We start from the raw sequence: 19923 nt of genomic DNA, 5'->3' as shown, positions 1-19923 counted from the left end.
AATCATCCTGAACTGACAAGTAGGAAAAAATGCTTTTCTACCGTGTTAGAATACGAAGTCATCATTAATGACAGCGTTTATATGCGTCTATATGCATCATATTTACGGGATACATGTAGCATTGAAATTACAGAACGTCTTTTCGGCGAAAAAACTGTTTGCCTTCCCAAAGAAATGCATGCATCTTGAATGAAGACCAAATGCATGTATAATAATAATAACGTTTTATTTACCCAGGGTAGCCACTTCAGTTATGAAACTGCTCTTCCAGCGGGCCCTGCATAACATAACATGTTATTACTACCCTTCTCCAATCTAATATGCTGAGCGCCTAGCTAGAAGGCAGAAGGTCCCATTGTTATAAGTCTTTGGTATGACTCGGCCAGGGATCGAACCCACGACCTCCCGTTCATGAAGCGGGCGCTCTAACCACTGAGCCACCATGCCCGGTGTTAAAATATGTGTTTATATGACTACGAAGTTGGTAAAGATAGGCTAATAAAGAAAACGAACGATGTGCGCCCCCAATTCATTCAAATCTACGAAAAGACATATAGACCTACATGACTTTGATCATTTTGTTCTTTCCTTTTTTTCTCTCCTTCTTTCGCCACTCATTGGAGGATGGGGAGTGCTCCCATGTAGCTACGCCCCTTGACCTAGACATACCGGAAGATATACAATGAAAGGGAAATGTGGTAGCAAGGTGAAAATTGGGGGCAGTGGTGATACAGCCCTTCCCAGACCCATACACACCGCCCTCACTGTAATGGCACTGGTCAGACTGATGCCTTCACGCCCACACCTGGCTGGACCCATCCTACGCTTAATGTGTAAATTGCCCGGCACTGTTGTCTTTGGTATATTCTCTCACATGGGTCTATATGCATGTAAAATGAAATGAAAAAATAATGAGGCGAAGCCAAAATTAAACTTCTTCATTATGCGGAAAGCTGGGAATAATTAATTAAAAAAAATACACCAGCGAGAAAGAGGAAATGTGGATTGCAGCAGCGTGTTATCATCCTGATAGTGAATAGATAGATATAAATAGATAGATACAAACACTAAAATGAATGAGTACATGAAAGAATGAATAAATGAATAAATAAATACATCAATTAATGAATAAATCTAATAGACTTATATAGTTTCATCAAAGAACAATACCACCCACACACAACGACCGAACATAAGAATTGTAATTTTTTTTCTGTTAAAACATTTTACCGTCGTAGAAATCTTACCGGTTAGAGTCTTCTACTTGTGGTTAATATTAATGGGTTGTTTTCATGTAATGTAATAGTGTATGTAATATATATTACATTTAGAACCTGTCGCGCTCCATGTTCAAGTTTTGAATATATTTGTCTTTACTTTGACATAGCCCAAAATTCGTAAATGTTGTATCTCCTACCCCGTTGTTTCAAAATTTCTTCTTCACTTATGCTTGTATATACATATATATATATATATATATATATATTATATATCCATATAACATGAACACATTCATGAGAAAATTCGTTTGGAGAACGCAAGAAGGAATATAGTCCAAATGAATCCAAAGTGTAAATGGATGCTAGTATGGGTCAGACCTCAGTCATTAAAATTTGGCTTTCCCTTCGATGAATGGAATTGTTTATCAGAGAAACTCTGCCAAAGGCCATCAAAGGGAACCTTTAGATGATTGTGTGTGGGTAAATTCAGGGAAATATGCCTGCAGGGGGTGGTGTAAGAAAGTACAGCTTATAAAAAGTGCACTAACTCTACATCTACGATAGCTAGTGTAGATGTATATACAAAAGTCCGCCATAATGGCTATACACACCCATCTTATTATCACAATCTACCCTGGCGATACATAGCTGAGTGTACCAGTACATGCAATGTAAATCATACACAGGGTTCTCGATGATACATCTTTTTCGCAGACCCCCGTCTTCCATATTTGGTAGCACAGCCTAGTAGCATTGACCGGAGCATCTCTCCGTTCAGGGCGATGGAATGCGGCAGGAATTTTCACCCCGTATCGTCTGGTCGGGTCGCCCGTTCCTTCCCGTCAGCCCGCGCCCGCAGCTCCGAGCTAACTTGGCTGCCACCCTCCCAATGAAATACGGCGGTTTTCTATAACCTATCCTCGCTGAAGCACGGATACTTTTGATCGTGTGTTCTCTACGTTCTATCATCTGGGCCAATTCCAAATAGAGCTCATTCTAATCTCTCTTCTCTGGAGTTACATGACAAGTGCTTAAAAAGGTAGGAATTTACCTTTTCAATTGATATTCATTTATCACACAATTCATGTCTACATTTTTAACCCAATTAAAATCATTTTTTAAAGTTCATTTTCTTCCCATTTCATCATATTAATCATAAATGTTAATTAGCTACCCTGGAAAATAATGGACAGTTATTCTCTGAAAAGCAAAGGATGGATGGAACAGTTGACAACAGCCAGAATTTCCGGGGAAGTCTACCTTCAACTTCAAGTGGTTAAGTTTCAACAATTGTTTCTGGAAGCAAAACTGCAAAAGAAAAAAAAAGCGACTCCAAGCGACTTTATTACCCGTTTTGTGTTTTTTCATGTTCTGTACAGCAAGACGAAATAGGAAGGGACGTCGAAACCTCATTCTAAAGTAATGATGACAAGCGTTGAGACCACAACATCAAAGTTACTCAAAATGTTTTGTTCGTGACTGTATAACAGGCGTTTTCTCGGTCCTTCAGCGCCACTGTTGATAGTACAAATTTAATTTGGTACAGAATTAGAATCCTTATTGGTACGACAAGTACATAGTAATATGGAGGAAGATATGCATCGACCCCGTTTCCACAGTAGATGGTATAACAAGTATAGATCTAAAGGCATAAAACCTTGTCAAATAATAATAGACAAGCATTATAAAAGAGTGCCTATCTTTTCTCTATTTTGAAGATAACTACAGACATCATGGCTGCTTTTTGTTACATAGATACTTCTTAAAAATAATTAGGGCCTCACATATAGGGATTGTTTCAGTTATATTTTAATTTTAACTGAATTGTTATTATCTTCCCATTTTTCTGTCTAAAGCCTGCAATATAAAAAGGCGCACCTGTGTACTTTTTATATCCATAACATTGTTGCACATATTGCTACTACTTCAGAGTAAGAAGACAATTTAAATGTTCATTGTTACCGCGAATGTCATACATGCATAATTATCATCCGCGGCTTTTAATGAATACAGAAAAGAAGCAAACAAGAATGATCATAGGAGACAGTTTGTCGTTTAATTTACTTCATTAAGCTTACGACACGTAAATTAAGCACTCTGAATTGCCTTTGGAATATAAATCGAAAAATTCCCCCTTAATATTATTGTCTAATTTATTCTCAAGATTGGGATCTTTAAAAAGTATCTCCATTCCGACAGGATGCTTAGACAGCAGACACGATTTCGAAGATTGATGACAACAATTACTGAAGTACAGGTTAAGACGGTGGATAAGGAGAACATAATTACGGAGATTCCTGGAGTTTAAATCACAGTATAGTATAGTCTGAGATGTATTCCCCGAGGGTTAGATGGATATCATGATTGCAAGCCGATATGTTTGGAAAGGAAAGTGCACCGTGTGGAACATAGCTCGTTACGCTTAATCGCCTTTTGACGTGTGCATTCCACAACTATTTTTACTTTTGACTGACATAGCGTGTGGTCTAATGCACTCATATTATGTGCAACATTGTTTTGTAAGTTATTAATCAATCCCCAGCCTTATACAGGCAAATGAAAGGGTGTTGTCCTTTTCATTTCATTTTATATTTAATTGAATTAAAAACTTATTATTTCTTTAAATGGTCTGAATGCAATTTGACAGTCACGTGTAAAATGTATCACAATGAAAGCACCACTATGTTAAATGCAAAAATAATTTTTTGCAATGTTTAATAGATTTCCAGTTAATAATAGACAACGCAGGATTTGATCTGTTTCAATAGGATTAATCAACAATCTATCTTTTTTCTCTTTGCCTTCGTGCACTCTACAAAATAATGTAAAGTTGACATACCAACTTAGTGCGTGCACTTTTAGCTGTTATTTCCATTTCCTTTATACCAGAAAAACTCTTTAAATAACAATAAAAGTAGTGAAGTCTACCAATTTTCCTTATAAATTAGAAATAGAACTTTACGTCATTGTAGGGAATTGCGAGGCAGAAACAGTACTATTTCAAATCTTTATACGATGTCATTCTAATTCCAATATCAGCCTGAAATCACAACACAGTTTTGATACATTTCGGATAGAACTCTAACATAAAACACTGTTTGGGAACAGTTTAACTCACAACATTCTAATTTAGAAATATTTTTTACAAATACAGCTTCAAATTTTCGGATACAATTCTAAGAACATAACTATCATCTAACTTCTCAGATACATCCCTCACAAAAATAGTATTTTGAACAGTTTTAAATCGCAACATGGCCTTATACTCATAGCAGACGATATGAATCCTGTATATGGCACGTACAGAGAGATGTAGGAGGTGAAATATTTCTTCCCTCGTAATGACCTTTTGCTCCGGGTTGACATTTTGACTGGAATTTCTGAAAGGCCTGCTGCTTTGCCCGGGCCAAGTGCTTCCAGCTGCATCTGATTATAAGAGGGCATTGTTTTACCCTCCTTCCTAATTTATTTCCACTTAAATCTTAATTTTTTAATTATTCATAGATTGAATTACAAAAAGTATCATATTTTGATTATATGATAACGATAAGACGTCATTATTTAACCCTTTCTACTTTATCGAAACCTAATCTTCATTTGTTGTTCATTGAGACAGATTGCAATTAAAGAATTTTTCTTATGTGACAAACCATAAAAAGGTACTGTTTAACCCTAAAACATGAAAGACGTTAGTTGTATTATTATATATGCTTTAAAACATTAAAAAAATTGTTGGTGATAATAGTCAAAATTGACTGATTGCCATAAAACACGAACCAACAGCAACAACCTTCCTACTTTATCTAGACCAAAATATTCATTTATTTTTATTCATTGAGATAGGTTGACATAAAACAACTCACATATTTTCCGTATGTGGCAAGATATATGTGGGAATTGTTTAACCTTTCCAAATTTATCTCCACTCAAAATGTTCATTTCTGTCAGAGAAGTAGATTGAAATAACAAAGTTCTATATTTTATTAATATGACCATTATAAGGGGGTACTATTTTACCCACCCTACTTTATCTTGACTCAAATCTTCATTTTCTTTTTCATTCAGTTGATATAGATTTAAAAAAGTAACATATTTTCATTTTACGACACTTAAGTTGTTCGTAATTAAGTGATATTAAGTTTACTTTTGTTAGGTAACGTTCTGCCCACGTCAATTTTTTAGGATAGTAAGCCTACAATATGTATGATTTCATATAAAATAATAAATGATTCCGGTAAAACTTTCAAGAAAAAAAGTGGGGAAAATAATTGATTCCGATATGCTTTCGTTGTGGTAAATGTAAATCTATTTCATCTTATATTTTCTAATTAAGATCTTCGTTATCTGTTTTTTGGGGTTAAACTCAAATCATTACAGTTTAGTTGTCTTCTTTTTCATCAAACAACAGGGAAAGTTTCTTGGATATTGATAATTGATAGTTTTGTCTCCATAATAATTTGATGTGTTTTATCACATTCATGCCTTTTAACTATTTTGAAACGGAATCTGTTAATTGAGGAAATTAGGATAAATATGAATTGTATTCATTATCATAAAATGATAATAACATACCCCTTCTGTTTGCAAATACATTTTGTTATTTCAAGAAGATATTTCAAGAACAATATTTCGTATTCCCCTCTCTATCCCATACTCAAGAAATATTGCCACTTCAATATTCAATGTAGATGCATTTTAATGGTAAAATATCCCTTTTGCTTATACAGGTATTTCATATTGTTTATAAAATTACACTTTCTAAGACATAATATGTGATGATGGACTTAAGGAAGTAGACATCTTACTACATAAGTTTCTCTTGTATGTTCTGGAATTCATTCAAACTCTCTTTCCCCGCGTATACCGTTAACTACAAAATGGTTATATTCTGGAAATGCCATTATAATAAACTGAAATATTAGATTGTACTTTGTTTTTGCATGCCAATTTATTTTACAATCATAATTTGTGATCATCAGTGTTTTGACGAACATTTACCATTTGATTGGTTATATATAAAATTAGCACGTATAAAAGCAGTATTGTTTCCCTGAATACATTTGCTATCTACTGAATACATATATTATGTCCTCCGGACAAAAAAATATTGAACGTATTTCTCCATCCGCCAGGCCACCTTGTACGTACCTCCATATAGTTTGCTCCCGCCGAACATGGGACACTCCCCGCTGATAATATGTTTCACATTTCAAGAGCGAAAGAGCGTTCTCAACTCATATCACATCATTGCCGCCATGGCCGTGTATGTATCGCATATCCCGTGGTTCATTGCGGACCAACTCGCACTCTGATTGGCTGATGCAAATACCAGGCATACCACTGTATCGTAACGAGGATTATAATGGTCTTACGTAAAGCGAAGTGATGAATGATGATACCGCCCTGACAGAATATACATTGTATATTCCTATAGCTGATAAGAATGGTGGAGCGATATATCCGGTCAGGAGATACACTTCGCAAGTATATTTATACTATCACAAACTGTGCGAATCCTCCCCGCGAAGGCCTTTAGCTAATAGACAACTTATCAAGCATTTATTATTTGAAATAATAACCCGCGCTACGGATTAGTTTAGACCTTGAAATTGTGTAACCCTTTTTACAAACGCGATTTTCGAAACTTTCTTTTTTATTAACACATAATTAATTATAATTAAGGTTCAGTTCCCCTGTACAAAGCACAGTTTAAGCTATGGTTCACTGTAAAAATGCTGAATAATCATGACCAGTGTCTTAATGATTGGAAGGAATTTTACCATAGTTCATGAACTTCGAATACGGAGACACTCATTATCTTATCTACAAAATGCAATTATCGCGTGTTAGTACAATTGAAATCACTATAAGGCATTAAACATGGCGTATCTATAAAGGCCTAATGGAGGACATTTGGAGTTCAGTAAAGTCCCATAGTCAAGTTAAACACATGCAACAACGCAACTAAAAAACAAAGCACAGATAAATAAACGAGCTAAGAACACAAAGTTCCAGATATTTGTTTCGGGAATAATCTTTGATAAGACATGTACTCGTAAGGCCCGTAGGCCTACATTGTGTTGAAAGCTGATGCATTAGAGTATACTATTGCAATGTAACTTTCAAATATTGAAGAATGGCAAAGGGTATTTTTATGCCTATAAAATCGTGTACCCTAACATTTCGTCAAGCCGCCAATAGTTATGCCAATTTTCTTTATGAAATATTATATGGCAAAAATACAGTATGCAAATTTCATAGTTCTATATAATACTTTCTAGGACAACATAGATGTAGTGTTATGTAAACATCTGATGAAGTTGTATAGTTTGCTAATGCAACGAGAGCCCAATAAAAATCCCAAGTTTGTTTGTCTTGCTGATATAACACGAACTCGCGCTCGCATGGGCTGACCGCTTTGGTATGCCGTAACTTGTTTCGTCGGCCGTCAAACACGGTTTGGGTTATGCGATCAGAGAGTCTTGTCTGACACAAAATCATCCTATGACTATATTTAATTTTTATAATGACAGACTAGATCCCCCAGGCGTCGAATCTCTGATCTATATGAGATCTCTTTGCTCCTCATGTTACCCCGGTACCTTGATGCAGTATTAGGTGTATACCAGCGTTAGCAATACTGTAAATTTTTGCCGGGGAATGGCGTCTCCTGCCCGAAGATTATATAAAGTCTCAACATTCTTTCTTTTGCTTGAAGACATTTTCAAGCCCCACCTTTTTTAGGGAAATTCTAAATTAGTATTATCTTTCAAATGCAGTTGGAATTTAATTTTTTCATTTTTTTGGCCTGCAAATGGGACATAGTATCTTTAAAAAAACACTATAGATGTAGTAAAGTGGAAAATATTTTTATTACGGCGCATGCACATATTCATTTAGTTCCATGTAGCAGGCATCGGGATACTTCCGTCCTTTCTTTACTTAAATCAACTTTGCAGATTTTGTTTTTTTAAATCCTCCATCCATCTGTTTTTACTCATGAATCTTCCTACGCTTTCCACAGATAATTATCTAAAGTGTAAAAACGTCAATGTATTTATGTTCTTAACCATGGTTCATGCGAGAGTCACCGGCTATCTCTTCCCTCGCTCCGACCCGTCCGCGCATATTTTTTTTACACAACTGTTTAGCCATTTTCGCGAAAAAAATCCAAGAAGTGCTCTGGTGAAAGAGTCTAAGTCGTCAGCGTACTATTATGTGGAAGCACGTACACCCAGTGAAGGGAATAGATGATAGAAAGGGGAAAACAAGGATAGTTGAGAGGATGGAGAAGGAAAAACAGGGAAATACATAAGGAAAGAGAAGAGGATAAGTCAAAGGAAGAACATAAAAGAGGATCATAGATCTCTAAAGGAAAAACAGGGAAATAGATAAGGAGAAAGGGAAACTATATATCAGATTAAAACAAAGAAATAGATGACGGAGGAGAAAAGGATAGATTGAAGGAGAAACAAAGAAATACATAATGAAAGAAAAGAGAGGATAGATTAACCCGAAACAAATAACGAGTATGTACACTATAGCTCCAGCAATCCAACAAAACTGCTAAGGGTAATGCTAGACTCTGTCTCTAGTCGTTTGCACAGTATTTTTGACTGAAGTGGCTAAACAGTTGTGTAAAAAAAATATGCGCGACCCGTCCATGTACACATGATGTATACTCTCCCTGTATCTTGCCAATGTTAGGCCCGTGGAATTCCATTGACCAATATGGTATTGGGCGCGCATACGGAGTCGAGATACATAACTCATCTCATATCGCATCACTCTCTAACCACAACTGAGTGTCATATTTAAAGGCCCTTAATTAAAGCAATGACAACTTTCTTGATACGTACATGTACCAAAGTATATTTCAAAATGCTTCGAAATATTCTGATTGTTAAATAATAAGTTACAAACACGGTTTTCTTTGAACTTTAGAAGACTGACAGGAGATACAAAATCAAAGGAAACCAAAGCTAATTTTCATGTGCAGACAAAACATGAAAATAGGTCTTAAATCATTAACATATTTGCATTCGCTTACTTAAAAAGAAGAAATGATTTAGTTCTATATATTATGGTTTTTAATTTACCGCCTGAGATCAGATATTTATTTCAAATTGATTTATGTGATATATAGGCCTTTATGTATTTACCCTTAAAGTACATATAGTAAAACATCAGTCAAAAAGTGCATTCTGCAATATTTCTGGCGAAACGTTATTGCCAATTAATAGAATAATATATTTTGTAATACAAAAAAACTTCTGAATAAAACAAAATGTAAACACTGAGGCACACATTAAAACGGTTTGTTATATATGTATAATACAAAATGTAGTAGCCTAGCAGATATGTTTTTACGATTTGTTAGCCCAGAACCTATTGATACCAAATTCGTTTCTGACTATTGAACATACTTCATTTTAGCGGGTCCATCGTGTGTATTTATAATGTTAAATGTCGATCGCTTTCAAGGATACACTTCTACCTTTAAAACTGATTACAAATGTCAAGATGATAAGCATGTGTAATGACCTTTACATCTATAAAGAGAACAGTGGGTCGTCTTTATCATACACTTATTTTCCAGCAGAGTGGCAAATGCTAACGCCACTATTAAACATGCTTTCAAATGGCAAACATCACCATCAACTTCATCATCATTATAATTATTTTAGTTAATTTTTTTACATATGCTTTCAATTGTCCATTCTGCTTTATACATTTGTTCATCTATTTCATAAAATTTGGTTTAGGCTATCATATTTTCAAGCATTTTGCTTACAATGCTAGCCCTTCTTTAGCAAATAATTTCATAAAAACTGATGAAATATAATACTTTGACAATTTTTTTTCCTATAATAATTTGTATGTATATTTACTTGATTATGATACATTGTCGGTAATAAATTGTATTATTCTATGTTTGTTATGTTACCAAAATTCGTTTATATTTATATGGAATGCAGAAGGAAATAAATCAAATCAAATCAGACTAGTATGAGTTATTCATACTATTTATTTTTGACACTCCTACACATTAACCCCATCTCATCGAAACCAACATATGGGCCTAACCTTCATCGCAAATTATGATAACTGTAACTATAACATCAGTCTTCTAAAGTTTAAGTGAAAAGGTATTGGTTCCAAAGAAATTTCAAAAGACCAATTTTCTAACATAGTTCTTTTTAACCTTGTCTGTAATATTGAACCGTATAAAGGCCCATAAGCATGATGGAAAAGGTCATGTTAATGATGCAATGGATCTACCACACATGGGGTGCCCAGATAAATAACACCTCATTTGGGGAGGATTCGTCATACCCCCTTTCTATTATCATTTCTGGTAACGCCACTACTTCATCCGATTTCAAATTTCACGCCTCCAGCCCGCCCCTTACCACAAAATGATAATACTCGTCGCCTATGACCGTCTTATAAAGCATGTATAGATCATCAGCGATGCTCCAAATGGAACGCCAAAGCTTACCTCATTTAAACTAGTCAAAGAAAACAGCAGCTTCTACTCTGAAGTCCGTACGATTCTAATTGTTCTAATTTGTTTTGTAGAGTATAGTACTCTAGAAGGCAACCACAGAATTTCATAAGCAGTTATAGTTATTATGAGCACCCGGATAAGAAACAATAATAATGAACTAGATCCTGAACCTCCTGCACCCCACGTACAAATTAAAGAACATGAAAGTACTTACATGACGAAATATCAATTTTTGGGTGAAAATCGACTGGTATTTCTTTGTTGTGTGACCTTATTATTCTATCAGTTCATAGCAAAATATATATATTGTAACAAAAACTTGCTCATAACCGATTACAGTCTGTACAATTGTCAGATAATCGAAAAACAATGACTGAAATGACACGTACATACTATAAACATCTTAGTAGGCCTATGACGATGACAATTTGAACGTTCTGGAACGAACAGGGGACTAATCATTACACGCAATGTATCAGCAATATGGATTCTATTACCCCTCGACTGTAAGAGGTCCACAGGGAAAACGTTACTATGACTAATCCTTCAGCACCGTGGGGGAAAGTCCCGATTACCGAATACTCAGTCAATATCAATACATGTCTCTCGAGTCCACAATGAAATAGGCAAGTGAAATTGCTGAAATATCTGATACATGAGTCTTCATACTAATTTTGTTTTCATTCAACGGTTACAGCCGGGCAGCCTGATATGTAGCGCTTTACAGCATATCACGTACACATTTATACTAGGGTGCATGAGAAATAATCATACCTTTAGTGCCGAGGCTGGAATAGTATAACCTACAGAATATGATGAAAAGTCAGGTGAACGAACCACTATTTAAAGACACCTTTACATAGAAAGTGGGCCTAGTCTTAAAAATATTGCTTGATTATTCGGATTAGCATTCTAGAATACTGTTTAATATGATCTTTCAGTTGCGGATTTAAGCACAGGCATAAAAAGTCCATGCTAATTTAAAAACCCAAATTTCATAAGTGCAAAAGAGATAAATGTGCATCCTTTTCAATTGTCTTCTTCTGGTGTTATTGTTTGTTTGTTCGGTAGTTTTTTAATGGTTGTCAGGGTTATTTTTCTTCTTCAGAAATACACCCCCCTTAAAAAAAGACAACAGGATTCACTAGACGTGTGTTCTGCGATGTAGCATTGTATATTACTGACCGGTTGACAACTTGGGAAAGACCTGGGTGAAACAATCGCCAGATGTCTCACAGATGACTGGAAATATCTTGAATTATTTGTTGATGAAGTCAGAGCAGAGAAATAGGCACCCTTTTATGGTTGAGCGTCAGAAATATTATCGATTGTAATAATTGTAATAGTAAGTCATTCGTATCCTAAAAATAGGAATGACATGGTTTAAAGCCCAAACAAGACCACCTCATAAGTATTACAATAAGATAAACAACAGCAACAACAACAAAAACAAACAAATAAACCAAAACCCTAGGTAAGTTTCCACTGAGAATATTTTGACACAACTTCGCAGCTTTGATTCGTGAAAAGCTATGTCCACTTTACCATCAAAGGGTACATAAGAAGTATAATGATACCTCTCTCAAAGTGCAAATCAGTATGTTGTACAACATACAGCCCAAGCGGCCGACAGACAGCGGTCTCGCGGGCCTTCTGAAAAGTTCTATGAAGATTCACGAGACCGACCGCATGTATGGTATCCCACATGTTGGTCTTTCGGGCCTTCGGACAACGTTGCCGACAGTTCACGTGATGGATATTGTCAGTCTCATGGGCTGCCGTTGTCGGTCTTGAGAGCTGTCGGTATATTGGCAGGTGACTGGTACATTCTATCCCGTTGTCCATTTCTCCATCAAAGCAGACATCCTGCATGTAAATTGACGTAAGGGTGAAATGAAGTGCACTAATGGAGAAACCTATCATGTTTCAGGACTTCTTCATGTATGTCTGTCCTATTTTGACAATACAAACATCATACCGGAGACCGGAGACGTGATACACCATGGAACATGATCTATGTCTGCGGGATGCTATTTTACCAGGGTACAAATATGTGCGACAAGGATGTGAGATTATTCTTTCCGCTACATTGGGGTCCCTGATAAACATACCACGACTGATTGGAATTTAGTGTTATCATTTCACTGAAATACAAGCAATTGTATTCTTCAAGATCATAAACACAAATCATCAACCTTTCAAACCAGGGGGGATAGTTTGGAATACTAGGGGGTGTTTCACAAAACTTGTCATCAGTGACAAATGACAGTTTTTGTTATAAGCTACTGAAATCCTTGCTTCTGATTGGTTATTAACAGATTTGTCACTTATTTTTGTCATTTGTCATTCGCTTTGGCTCAAAAGGTTTTGCCAAACGGGTCCTAGGTGTCAAAATAATTGTTTTACAAAAAAATCTGTGATGATCTTGAATAACTCCTAAGTATCTTGATCCAGATCTACAATGAGTACAGCTGAATGCTAAAGGCTATATGGCGTCAAATTATTTAACTACATCAACAATAACCATGGGTTGAAGTTTAGGTCAACGAAATTAATTTGTGAAAAGCCTGCAAGTTCAAGGTTTAGCGATCATCGGCGGGCATTAAGCCCCAACTTGTCGTTTTCTTATCTGATGGTCATACTGTGCATGAATCTATTGCACGGCAGAAACAAATCTTTACGCAACACCTGGGAAAGATGTGACCATTCATAATGGTTTTGCCATTCGCCTTTATGCGACGAGTGAGTTAAATTCATGTTGAAGAAAACCGCCTCCATCTGACTGAGGTGTTAAAGGGGTGGGTTTGGAAGGGGGAGGGGTGCGAGATTCACCCATGTCATCCCCCTCTGTGCTTCTCTGACACCGCATACCAGCAGCATTACCCCATGAAGTATGCCGAGGACCTCACGTCTCGTCACTGAGCGGTGAATATGGCAAAATGAATCCAGGCCTCCGCAGCCAGCCAGCTAGCTGGGAGTCATCACGTGACATCACCGGTGTAATGAGATGACAAGAGCGGTATCGTTTCTTTTCCCGCGCTTTTTAATGTGCGATGAGATACCGCGTTGAAAGAGGGTATATAAAAGAAGGTCTGGTAAAGCCGGTTGTTTCACATCAACAGCAGATAGCCACGCCTACGGTTCTCTCCTGCCTCCTCTTCGCTTATTATTCTACTGTTGCCTACTCTGTTGGCCTATATCATTCCGCTCAGCTGAACTGACATCTTGTTGATTATATTTTGTTCACTTTTGTTTACTTTTGGATTTCGTTTGAATACCTAAAGCAGGTGATTAAATATATTTATAAATTGACACGCCCCTCTTTTTACACTTTTTTCAATCCGTTTTATGCATGTGTTAATCTCTCTCTCTCTACTTGTAATTTACACTCTCTTAAAATTCAAAATGATCTTAGCTCAACACATCCAACAACTACAAGTATGACATTGCTTTAACATTATTTTAAAAGTAATTAATCTTCTTAATATAAGCGAAATCTATAATACAGTCTTCAAAAGTCATTTTTTTCATTAGTAGGAATCGTGAAAGGTTTAAAGAAAAATCTCATCAAAACTGACTGCTTTACTAAAATAACATGGCGGCATATGTTGAGATCGTGAAAAATCTGCAACAACTTATAGGTTTCATAAACATTTGTTCAAAGGCCTACTTCAAGCATGGTACCAAATATTCATCTTAGCCACCATAGAGGAAACTTCAGTCTCTTTTCAGTTTACAGGACTCCGCAACAATGTTATATGCTGTCCTTCTAAAGAATTATGATGGATGCGAGTCGAACTTATATTAAGTCAATGACAATGCGGGTCATATCTGCAATCCAAATGTTTGGAGGACTTGCATTCGATTCAGGCTAATCGCAACTTGTTATAACACACGTATTGAATTGGACCCCTTGGTTTGAGTACTGTTCCTTTAAAGTTAATCAAGACATTTCTCTTTCTTCTCTTACGTTGCAGTTTGAGCTGCCGCAATGGGGAAAGACGCGGCTCCATCCTTTGTTCAGAAGCCTGCCCTGGACCAGTCTGATGACGGGCAAATACTTATCTTCACCTGCAAGATCGCAGGCAGTCCACAGCCAGACTTCAAGTGGTCAGTGGATGACAAGGCAATCCAAGATGGCGGCAGATACGTCACATCGGTAAGTCACCAAATTTATTTTAAAGAAATGTTTACCGGTCAAAAAAATTCCCTACAAATTTCGTTTAACATTTGCAGGAAAACCCTCCAAATAGTATAAGTCTTGAAAAATGATACCACATAGGTGAGCAATCACATAAAACAAAATCATCGCACTCTCTTGAAATCCTGTGATTTTTTTTTCGGGAAACCGCAAGTAAAAATCCCCAATGGTATAAGACATGAATAAACCACATGGGTAGGCAATCATTAATCAGAATTATGTTAAGTTTTAGTCCAAAGATTACAGGAAATCCTGAAGAGTATATAAAGCTAAAGATATATGCCACATGAAACTTACTTTCCTCGTATTTTTTCTAAGAGTTCTGTACAGAAATACATCTGTTCCAGGATGAAACTATTGTCGCAGAAAGACCTCCAATAATATATACGAAGGATATGAAATAAAAGAAAACTCGATGTGTTGACTGCAATCCACAAAAAGTTTAGCCTTACTGGTCACTTTTAAGACAACATTTCTTGCGTTTTACTATGACTGATGATGATTTATCACACTGCCGCAGTGTTATATCTATTTTGGCTAATCATGTGCACATTTGATCATGTATCACCTCGAGTGACTCGACCAGTGTACCAGACTTGGGCGTAGAGAGTTTAATTTATAGGTCGTTGTATGCATTTAAAACTTGTTTCTTATATACTTGTCCCATCCGTAAAATAATGACAGTTGTGAGTGGAATAATACTCAAAAGCAACTGTATCAGGCAGAGGCCAGTCAAGATTTAGGCATACAATGGTCTTTAAAAATAGAGCAGAAAATTGTCTCTTCGCGGAAACTTAGACTTTTGATTTTTCTATGTCAAGGTTAAACCCGACGGTGACGTTTTCGTAGTCAAGATGGAGATCGCCGACATCGTAGCGGCAGACGAAGGCAACTACAAAATCGTCGCTTCAAACAAAATGGGGACCACGAGTGCAACAATTGCACTCAAATTCGGCGGTAAGTCATACCCTCGGTTATCAATATGATTGTAATTTCAAAAATAATGTTGGTATATGATTGCATCATTGCATTGAGCTTGAATTTAAAAAAAACATTGCAGGTAATATAATTGAAAGATGAGGTACAATTTATATTTCGTCAAACATACTGCTCTAAAGTGATAATTTCGAACAATTCCAACATTAACAACGAACTACTTGCCAAATGCTTTGAACGTCAAACGAAAATATGATATACAGATTAAGATGTGTTTTGAAATGAACAAAAATAATTTGAAAATGTTCGAATCATTCTGTAGTTGTTTATTTTTTAATAAATAACTTATTTTCTTTTAATTACAGACGAAGAAACAGAAATGGAACAAGAGGCAGGGTAAGTATAAGCAATTAGTAAATACGTAATACATGTATAATTATCAATCAATAATACTGTTTATATGGCCTACAACGTATGGGCGAATTTTGAATAAACAATTATTCATGTTGCTTGATTCGCCTCATTACAAAAGGCTGCGCAGAGAATGATTGATATATCATAAACATTTTTTTCTTAAAGCAAATCATTTTACCACTTCCATGCAAGTTCTTCTCGTTTGACCATTTGCATTTCTTAATTACAAGTTCCAACTTTTAGTTTCTTTTCCTTCAAAATGAACCTTTACATGTTAACTGATTTACAGACAACTGACAGTCAACTGGTTTTGAAACTGACTTGAATCTTTTCTATAGTTTCTTGCTTTCCCAAATACATCTTCGGGCATAGGACTGAATATGCTTTCAGTACAACATTTTCAGATTAAATTTTAAAAAAAAGTGTTTTTGGTCACCCATTTCAGACCCGGCAAAGACGGAGGCAAGGGAAAACCGCCCAACTTCACCATGAAACCGGCCATGAAACAATCGGACGACGGTACCAAGCTGACCATCGAGTGCAGCTTAGAGGCTGACCCCGCACCTTCCATCGAGTGGAAACGCAACGACAAACTCTTGAAGGACAGCGGGCCCGGTGGTCATCTCAAAGTTCGGGAGAAAAACGACGGCGACTTCTACTACCTCTCACTCGAGATCAACGATGTTACCGAGGCCGATGGAGGAGACTACAAGATCGTCGCCAAGAACCAGCTTGGAACCGCCACCAACACCATCAAACTCAACTTCGAGAGTGAGTGGCATATTGTTGTATATTCAATTCAAGATTCTATTCCAGACTCAGCTGCAAGAGCAGATATCCATATAACATATTTACATGTAGATATAAAAAAATGAACAAAACTAAGATGGAGCATAAAATTATCAAAAACTGACATATTTACATGTACATATAAAGAATGAACAAAAATAAGAGGGGAACACAATAAGAGAAACAAAACTAAACTACTTTAATCAACCTCTGCTGTATGTGACAAGCTACTGAACCAGAACTTCCACAAGTCTAGGTTAACCAAAATTTTAGATGTTTTGATTATAAAAGTATTTAGACCTGTGTGCTTTAATTTTTACGGGGTTTTGTAACTCTTTTGTAGACCCAAGGTTACACGCACATACAAAAACGATTTTTAAAGAAAATTACAATTCATCACTATTATTACTTTTTTTCTTTTTCAAATAATTTCCCAACCGTAAGTTTCAGTCAGGACTTCTAAATAAAAACCCTAACACATGCAGTACTGGGGTCGACTTATAAGGTGCCACCCCGCCCCCCCCCCTACTCAATGTTATTTAGGGTACGCATATGCTCGTTCCCTTTTTTTGAAAGCACCCCCTATCTGAGGACTGCCAATATTTCCGAACCCCCCTTTCGCGGGCATTTCGTGGGCTTTTCCTGCCTTGGAGACCCCCCTAAATCAGGAAAAATGCTCAATGTACCCTCCTAAATTCGGAATAATTTCTCAGGAGTCCAAAGAGATGAGGGGAAAAAAAAAGAAAAAACACCCCCTTTTTAAAGAAATCTCCGGGTGAAAAGTCAAATACACCCTTTTTTTTTTTTACAATTCTCGGGCCGGACTTTGTCGCACGAAAAGTACCCCTTTACCGGACATTTTGGCAACACGCATGCGGTCATTCCGACCTCTGAGTGGGGGGGGGGGGGGGGGGGGCCGGGGGTGCCACGCCCACTTATGAAGTTGTACATGTTGGATGTTTAGTAGTATATCCGCGTTCATTGAGATTTTTCAACTTCTTTTGGTCTTTATTATTCTTGATATAATACATATATAGTACATACGTTTAATAATCAAGTGCCACTACCCACAGTATGGAGACCCCACCCAAAAAACTTGGATTACAAAGATATATCAGATTATTACTCCTAGAGGATCAAGTTTACCACAAGTTTAGTTTGGTTTCGATATCTCTCCCCATCACTATTTCCCATTTTTTCTCTTTCTCTTTTCTTTGCTTTTTTGTTGGGGGGGGGGGTCAAGATAACGTGTCCCCGTGTCCTCAATCAACTTAATTTATGAAACCTAAATCCTTTGATATGACTTGGACTTTATAAGTTTTTAATTGCATTTTTATCAGAGATAAAGACTTTATGAACTTGATAGATCACATGCATTTAATCGTAACTTCATCTATGATCTTGTACCCCATCGTCAATCTTCCACCCCATTAGAACCGGGAGGAGCACCCAAGTTCACGATGGCACCAAAGATCAAGCAGCAACCAGACGGAACCATCCAATTCACGTGCGAACTGCAAGCCGATCCTAAGCCGACACTCAACTGGTTCAAGAACGGCACCCCTGTGAAAGCTGGCGGCAGAATCAAAATCGACGTGCAAGAAGATGGCGATTACTACGCTATTTACCTCGATATCAAGGATGCCGGCGATGCCGACGCTGGAAAGTTTGAAATTCAAGCCAAGAACAAGTTTGGTGAAGCTAGCTCGACGATTACACTCAACTTTGAAGGTAAAATTCGGTTGCTGAACTGTCCAATTGCTGCGTGTGTAGTCCGATGTGCCGTGATTTGTGATGGTATAGATCTAGATCTAGTTATAAACAAACAACCGAGTCTAAGAGTGAGAGTGTGCGTGCGCTGTCTTTGTTAGACAACTTGTCAAAAGTTTTGAACATTGGTAATCGCCTATGTCAACGCCTTACGGTAAAGAAAATAGCATTCAATCGCCAACAATGGTCAATGAAAAATTAAACCATTCATGGATTGAGTGAGAATTGACACAAGATTGGCTGACATAAAAGTAGACCGTTACAGTTGATTGCACAAACATAATCATGATAATGACTTTGCCGAAGAGCAAGTGTTAAGTTGGGTAGGCTGTCTAATCTTCATGCAACAAGTATTCTGGATTCATTTACCATGCATACAGATATATAAATGGTTTTACTAACCCCTTTTCTATCATTTTTCTATCATTTAACTGATATTACAATAAATTTTTCAGAATTTCGCCACGTGCAACAAATTTCATATATTTATTTCTTTTGGGTTTTATTTTGATGAACACACCTTTTTTCTTCTTGTTGACTTAAAAAGACCTATCACTTTTTTTCTATGAAATTCTTTCATCTTATTATCTTATTATGAATATGCTATTTAATCTTCTACATCGTCTTTTCAATTTGTAGGAACAACACAAGAGCCACCAAAACAAGCGTAAGTATTTCAGAGAGATTGAATTAACTATATTATGTTCATCAACAACCATAACTCCAATAAAACACACAGAATACAAAACAACTCATGAACAAAAAAACAAAACAAAACAAATACAAAAAACACACACCCATACAAAAAGTAAATCATTTATGGGAGACAAGTCCCTGGCGGATATTGATTTTTGTACCAGGCACAAAAATATATTTAAACTAAATCTACATTTTGTTTTATTTATCACATAAAAATATAAAGGTGAGCAGGTTTTTTCTTCTTCTATTTGCCTTTGGTTTGTGGTTTGTAATTTGGACTAAAATATAAGGCTTTCACACTGGTACGAGGCTGAAGACAAATAAATCTTATACACAACTGAAATTAGTTATTGCCCCATCAGGGCCAAAGATAAAAAATCTGA

General features: G+C 36.5%; 1 protein-coding gene across 2 annotated transcripts in view; it reads left to right on the top strand.

Annotated features, from left to right (window-relative positions):
- The first annotated feature begins 2118 nt into the window (after positions 1–2118).
- LOC754769 (twitchin) overlaps positions 2119–19923 on the top strand; it is a 127369-nt gene continuing 109564 nt past the window's right edge. For both annotated transcript variants that reach the window (XM_030973794.1, XM_030973795.1), the window contains exons 1-7: positions 2119–2259; positions 14709–14890; positions 15754–15889; positions 16234–16264; positions 16728–17053; positions 18506–18802; positions 19481–19508. In XM_030973794.1, the coding sequence (XP_030829654.1) occupies positions 14723–14890; positions 15754–15889; positions 16234–16264; positions 16728–17053; positions 18506–18802; positions 19481–19508 (986 nt within the window). In that variant the 5' untranslated portion in view covers positions 2119–2259; positions 14709–14722. The remainder of the gene's footprint in view (positions 2260–14708; positions 14891–15753; positions 15890–16233; positions 16265–16727; positions 17054–18505; positions 18803–19480; positions 19509–19923) is intronic.

The sequence above is a fragment of the Strongylocentrotus purpuratus genome, unplaced genomic scaffold (assembly GCF_000002235.5).
Source record: "Strongylocentrotus purpuratus isolate Spur 01 unplaced genomic scaffold, Spur_5.0 spur5_scaffold_7, whole genome shotgun sequence".
Classification (NCBI taxonomy): Eukaryota; Metazoa; Echinodermata; class Echinoidea; order Camarodonta; family Strongylocentrotidae; genus Strongylocentrotus; species Strongylocentrotus purpuratus.
This window is presented reverse-complemented; position numbering and strand designations above follow the sequence as displayed.